This window comes from Palaemon carinicauda, chromosome 8 (assembly GCF_036898095.1).
Source record: "Palaemon carinicauda isolate YSFRI2023 chromosome 8, ASM3689809v2, whole genome shotgun sequence".
NCBI classification, from domain to species: domain Eukaryota; kingdom Metazoa; phylum Arthropoda; class Malacostraca; order Decapoda; family Palaemonidae; genus Palaemon; species Palaemon carinicauda.
In genome coordinates, this window is record NC_090732.1 from 88,251,406 (window position 1) to 88,258,905 (window position 7,500).

General features: G+C 33.0%; 1 protein-coding gene across 4 annotated transcripts in view; it reads right to left on the minus strand.

Annotated features, from left to right (window-relative positions):
- LOC137644919 (DNA ligase 1-like) overlaps positions 1-7,500 on the minus strand; it is a 385,424-nt gene that overhangs the window by 1,217 nt on the left and 376,707 nt on the right. For all 4 annotated transcript variants that reach the window (XM_068377794.1, XM_068377796.1, XM_068377793.1 and 1 more), the window contains 2 exons: positions 2,834-2,879; positions 1-2,305 (listed from right to left, as the gene is read on the minus strand). The exon at positions 1-2,305 is cut by the window's left edge and continues 1,217 nt beyond it. In XM_068377794.1, coding sequence (XP_068233895.1) covers positions 682-2,305; positions 2,834-2,879 — 1,670 coding nt within the window. In that variant the 3' untranslated portion in view covers positions 1-681. The remainder of the gene's footprint in view (positions 2,306-2,833; positions 2,880-7,500) is intronic.

Here is a 7,500-nt window from a genome sequence, read left to right on the forward strand (position 1 = left end):
ATAACACGTATGACAAAAGAGAAAGTATTGCAAAATAAACGCGTTACAAAAATTTATTAACGTTGCAACCTTTCCCACAAGCACTTAATGGTTCGTGTATAAAAAAATCTACATCCTGATATAGGAATCTAGCTACAATGCACCTGGAAAGACCAAGGATCTCCCTTTTAAAAGGAATGTGACCTTTGACTACGTCCTGCATGTATCGTTGCTTTGATCGCCTAACTAATCACTGTCAAAACACACTGATGTAAACTTCTCAGTCATCAATATTTTCTTCGCAAAACGTATAGACACAGAAAATTTGATGAGGCTCTTTGCCTGCAGTATTATATAGCTGAAGCACCATTTTAGTAACTCGTCTTTCCTCCATTGTTATTTTCGTTTTATTATAACATATATAGTTGTAGCTGAGACATATCAATTGATATAAAGGAAATAATGCTTGCAAAAACAGAGAGTAAAGAGATTCTGATTGATGGGCAAAGAATTATGTAATAATTGTATGTTTGCACAACACCACAACAGACTACTTTTGTGTGGTCTGAATGTTTGCTTACGAAAAACTTATATGCCTTGACACAAGTCAAAAAAATAACAAATATATGGATTGAGCTATGATGGTTTAAAAGGCAATCTGGAACTAATTTAATATAACATATCTTTTTATTTATTCCGAAATCAAACTAGAGTACTTCTTTCATCATCACTATCAACATTCAATGAACATGTTTGACAGTGGCCCATGTATTTATTTTCTTCTTGCCTAAATTTTATTGCATAATCATTTATGATATTCTGATATTGTCTCTCACTACTCGTGGGCCTTCCTCTGTCAAAACCAACGCTTCCTATGAGTCTTTCAGGAGACTTGAGAGGCAAAACTGGGTATGGGTCACCTAAGTGGTTGTCCGGCCATGCCTTTCTTGCTGGTCTAAGGTCTCCATGCTCTTCTTCCCCTCCTTCTTCACTTACTACTATGACGGTCGGGTTTGTGTTTTCAGGATGATCACTTTCATACTCTAGGGCTTCCGAACTACTCCATGAGCTATGGTGAACGGTTGCGACTGCTGTGTGTGTAGTAATATTGTCAAAGTGGGTACTAAAAGTTGAACTTTCAGTTCCATTGCCATTGGGTAGACTAATAGCACCACAGATGGCCAGAGGGTCCAGCTCTATTCTGATATCTTTGCTAGTACCCGGGTCTGCTTCCTTTTTGGCGATGTTGTTGCTGCTCTCACCGTTTTCCTCTAGAGTGCGCAACTCGCAATGAGATATACTACTGTGCGCCGAGCTCCTTGTGGCACCTACAGACAGTGATTTACCCAAAGGTTTTCGAGAGCTGCATTGGTCCATCTCAATCATGTCTGTTTTTTTTACGTTTTCTTGGGAAGAGCTGAGTTTATGGGATATGCTTCTTGCAAGGCTTTGCTTTTTGAGCTTGAATGACTCTCCCCGACGTTTCGAGCAAAATGACTGAGATTTCCTGGAGGGATTTCTGACAGAGTAAGAGCGAGTTGAAATTTCAATATCTGGCATAAGTTCCCTGTCAATATAGTCTATGGCAAGTTGTATCCGTTCTTTTTCTCTTTGCTTTTCTCTTTCCTTTTCCATTTCTTTTTCTTTTTCTTTATCTTTTTCTTTTTCTTTTACGATTTCGATTTCATCTTCCTTTTCTTTATTTTTTTCTTTTTCGTTAACAACAACTTCTTCTTCTTTAGAATAACTAAAATTTACCTTACCGGAGCTTCGATTTGGTCTGTTAGCTCCATAATTGATCTTCACGGGGCTGGAGTGCCGCCTGCTCATTACTCCATCTAGCTTTTTCAGGGCTAAATGCATCGCAGTTGGAGACTTTGACCCCTGTTTTGGAGATAAAGAGAAGCATACGGCCGGAGTGTCACTGTCGCTACTCGCACTACTTCCATCAACACGGCTTTCGCTTCTGTGCAATGCAAATCTTTTATGGTTCTGGTATTGTGTCTCTTCGTTCTCGAAATGATCGATGTTTTCGTCATCATAGTCATCATCTAAATCGTCGTAATCGAAATGGCTCTCCAATTCTTCTGCAACATAAGAGCATCCAGGAATTGCAAGTGGGCTATTATGAGGTGACCCGGGGACATTGGCCGTTTGTACTGTTCCCATATACCTGTAGGACCTGAAGGATGCTGAATGTGTTTCTTCTTCGGGTATTACAAATTCTTCGGGAGTCGTTAAGAGATCTGACGCTGTTACCTCAGCATCGAACTCGGATTTCTCCTCAACCACTGTATCGAGGTCGATCTCTGGCATTGGTTTGAACCTTCAAAAGAAAAAAAGATTAGAAGGATTTATTACATAAACAATAAACAACATACGTAAGGCTAGAAAAAATATTTGATAAAATCTTTGGAATAATCTGCATTCAGGATTTTTTAGCTTTTTGTATTCTAACTAGAGGAGACGTATTGAATAAATTGCATGATACGATAAACTTGGCTTCCATCATTCAAAAAGGCTAAATACGTTTTACTTTGATACTCAGCAGATTTAGATTTGTATTTTCTTAGCAATATAAAATTAATTTAACACGTGTCATCTCAAGTTAAAATAGCATTTACACAAGCTTCTATCAATATATATCTTGCTCACCAGTGAAAATGCAATTATTTCGAGTTTTTTGGTCTGAGTTTCCTGGAATGTTAGCCTTTAAAATACCACGATTTGGAAAAATTAGGTCTCTTTAATTTATTTTTAGAAAAGGCAAGATAGAGTAATTACAAATGTGAAATAAGAAAATTTCCATGATCATATCTGAAATTGAATAAGGGGTTTCTCGAATTCCTCTTACCTGACCAGAGTTTTTTTCTTTTTGAAGCTCGTTCTCGGTTCTTTTTCTGAAATAAAAAAGCAAAAAAAAACATGATGAAACATTTTATCAATGATTTTCTGCCATATTATGATTCAGATATACAAATTGATCATATTTCTAAACAATGATGTTCAGAGAATTTAATTAATTGGAATTCCTTTTAAAACTCAGTACACGGTTATTAATAAGTTAACATTCCGATTCAAACCAGGAGACACGTTTCGGGTCAAATGTTAATTTTGTTTTACAGAACGACAATCATATATACAAGAAGGGTTAGAGAACTCTAAAAGATATAAAATTTCCATTAATTTTCATATTGAAATTTGAAATTTTCTTTAACGTCAAAAAGTTATTTCGACAAAGAGGTCAAAGTTTAATTAGATTTCATATAGCTGAGAATGGCTCTCTCTCTCTCTCTCTCTCTCTCTCTCTCTCTCTCTCTCTCTCTCTCTCTCTCTCTCTCTCTCTCTCTCTCATAGCAAGTAAGTGTTGTTTACCTAAGATAGGTGTTCATAGTATAATGTTATATGTGGTCTTAAAATCAATAATTATTGTTACTGTTTTCACTAAGGTAAATTTAGATGCAATTATCTAGGTCTAGGTAGCCGATGAATATTTTGCCCGAATATAACTTTTTTCAGGTAACAGGGCATTAAAAAAATCAGTTTATTTTTATAAGTTCCCAACACTGATTGCTAGTGCTGTTAGAATTTCAGATTTCAACAGTGTGCTGAAGATAGCTCTTCCTTTACTCATCACCTTTATGGGTTTTTCAAAGTCAAGAGTCAACAAGATTTTTTTTTGTGATTTTTATTGAATACAGTAGTATATTTATAAGGGAAATGTCAGTATATTCACCAAAAGAATTTTAACTTTGACATTTTTTAGGCTATTGATTTATTTTGCATATCCAAGATTTATGTGAATCCTTTTAAGTAGACATGGTGGTTCGTGGTCAATATCCTTACAATTGTTCAGGTTTACCTTAAGGTACAGGATCAAAAATAAAAAGAACTTCAATTATTTTTACAATCGAACCCTTACCCCAGAACAGGACTGTGATATAAAAGAGGACTACAAATACAGGACTTAGAAATAGGAACAGCGATTTCCAAAATTTCGAGCCAGCGTGATCAATTTCTGAAATATCGCTTAGGGGATTGTCAAAAGAGGTAAGCCAAGACTAGACTGCGTCAAGCCTAAACGACAACATTACTGCCATTTTTGCAATTTACAAAAATGTATGAATCTATATTATACATTATTCCATGAATATTATTGTTAACAATAGAAATGTCATGGGACGCACCATTACCTCTACTACTACTGCTATTGATTATACAGGATATTTTTTTTCTCTCATAAATCTTATGTTTAATATAGAGTAAAGCAAAACCCATTTCATAGATGGCTTCAAAATTTTCCGCTCATAGACATGAGAGCGCATGCTTTTGGGTCGAGAGATGCCCCCTTCCCTGGACAAATTTTAATGATATTTAATTCATGTCAACTATCTTGTTTTTTTCATCTCCATACTTTGGCAAGAGAGTAGGCCCAGGGTGTGTTCTAAAGTCCCAAAACATTTCTTGAAAGAGCTTAGAAAAGAATGTAGATAAATTGAGTGATATTCTGAAACAGCTCACGTGGACTTTGGTAAGATATACCCAACCGTCCAAATACTCAGTAATAGTAATAGTCTGACACATGAGACCCCACAATTCTGATTTAATTGTCAACTCCTGCCCACTGAAAAATAAAATTGCTGTTTATTTCTAACTGTTTCCGGATCAACAATTACCCCGAATCATGTCTAATTTTATGATTTTATATTTTCCCAAAAGATATGTTTGTACATCAATTAAGAAACAGCATATCTGGATTTGAGCGTGTTCTCCAAACCAAGTAAACTATTGTATATCTGAAATAGATTGATTTACTTCTTGTTGAAAAAAGTTCTGGTAATATTTTTTCCGAATGTTACTTGAGTTTCATGCTTGTTTCACATATATAGCTAAAGAAGTAAAGGAAATATATTTTATAAAAAGATTAATGAATAAACTACTATATTAAATGCACTTGAAAGATCTTAGAATTTTTAATAGCATAGTTATCACATATCAACATCTTGAAGACAAACGTTGAAAATAAATGTAGAATAAAAATAAAAATACCGAATTTATCATCATAAGTTACGTCAATAATCAATAAAGAAAATATATTAGCCAAATTCAAAATCCAATAACGTATTTTTGTTGAAAATTTAAAGATCCAAGGTATGGGATGACAACAAACTTGAAATTTAGCCTAATGCAAATCATGGAAGGGATTATAATACCAGTAAATAGTATATCAATGGAAACACTAATTATCTCAAAAATTGTCAAACCACATCCTCAAGAACAAATGATTATTGAAATGCGTGAATTTTCTTGAAAAAAAAAAAAATTATATAGCGGTAATTTCTTGTGTTCTTCCGCAAAGAGCATCATGACAATCAGGAATGCTGCAAAGTACTACCTATGAAATGTAGTTCGTACCCAAAATGTACGCACAAATCTCCTGCTTAGCATCAGATGCATATAGAGTTCTATGCTATTAGATAGTCAGATAGCTTCCAGCAGTCCTAATGAAAATGTAAATTATTATAAATAATTTAATACTTAGTTTTCTTTTGAGAATTTATGAGTTTACCACTAACATATCTGAAAAGACTTTCAAAACTGACCTAACAATCAAGTCAGGCTGAGGAAATTAATGTTCCTCAGCACCTACTTTGTCTGAGCACTTCAAACGAAGAGAAAAGATATTAGTTGGTAAATAATAGAACGATCTTCAATATAAAAAGCAATGAAGAAATTGCTATATGTTTGTAATTGCAATAATTGCATTAAACTTTGGAGAGAATATTTTCACTGCTCTCTTGTTTCATTGCTATAGATATTTTGATTAGATAATGGCAATATTGATTTCCCAAAATTCTGAAACTTGTGTGAATTATACTTCATTTTACACTAGTGCATATGAATGGCCTCAGGAATTCCATTAACCCCTTCACTTATTATTATTATTATTATTATTATTATTATTATTATTATTATTATTATTATTATTATTATTATTATTATTATTATTATTAGCTAATGTTAGTAATTGCTTGAACTCTTATTGATGTCTGTCATAATGTAAGTTTCAGTAAGATATACTGTAATTTAGTTGGAGGTAATATAATGTTTTAATATGTGTAATGCTTCTTATATGTATAAATCAGTGGCTAGTATTAATTCATATAGCATAAACCAATCAAAGCTCACACTTAAGTTTTTTGTTAATTTCTGTTAATCGTTTAACGACGAGTTGACATTATCGAAACAGTTATAAACTTCTAAAATAATAGCATATAATCGAGTAAGTGTTAAAGTGCTATCTAACCGTAAATATAAACGGATGAATTTTAATATAGTTTTTTATTCTTCGCTTTTTTCTTTTTCTTTTCTTTTTTACATACATTCAATTATTAATCTTCGGATATCGAAATCATTAAATATTGTTTTGACACGCATACCGCATACCGTACATACTTAGTTTAAGTGAGTTCCTCATCAGTAGATTTATAATGTAATATAATTGAAAGTGTACATAATATAGTTCAACGAATTTCGCATTTACGGAAATTTAAACATAAAACTCCTAATACTGGTGTATTCTTCAGAATAAATATCAAGTTGTGAAACAAAAATGAACATTACGAAGTTTTTATTTCTTGTAATTCATAAATAGTTCCTTGCCATTGCATTGGTAAGATTTTTTTTTCTTTTAACAGGATTAAAGATTATCATTAGTGAGAGAGAATCTTTAAATACATCTAGGAAAACATAAGGACACTTCGCGAAATAACTAAAACCAATTTTTGGAAAATTCAAGAATTATAAGATAATAATAAGATGTATAATTCATCCAAAATGTACTAAACCATTGAAGAAATGCTAGTGGCTGCTGCAGGCATCAGTCTACATTTAATAGGTAATGTCGATCAAAAATGGTGAGCAGACTGAAGCTGATGATGCTTCCCATAATGTTATTTCACTTATCAACCTTTCAAAACCATCGCCATGGCAGTTACAAATGAATGATAGCAAAGTGTTCCTGAGAAGTGCAGATAATTTACATTTCTTAAGGAAGCTTTGTGATAAAGAGCTCGACTGTAATCTAAGTTTCGACTTGACTGACTAAAATCAATCATCAAAAAATTAATATCCCCTTGCGTTTATGATTCGAGGCAGAGGAAATTCTTTATTGATTTGACTTTGAGGCTTATATGAATGAACAAATAAAAATCACGAGTGTTAGTGGTAGATTATCATACTGTATATTCATATATATATACAAATATATATATATATATATATATATATATATATATATATATATATATATATATGTGTGTGTGTGTGTGTGTGTGTGTGTGTGTGTTGTGTGTGTGTATGTGTGTGAGAGTGTGTGTATCTATATATTAATTTCTGAAGATCCACACTTACACATTCGTTCTTTGTGTACTCAATCCTTTCTCACTGTTCACTCATTTTCCCGGGTTGACCTTTCCACATTTTTATATACGAATTGCTGGAGCTTTTTAAGTATACAGG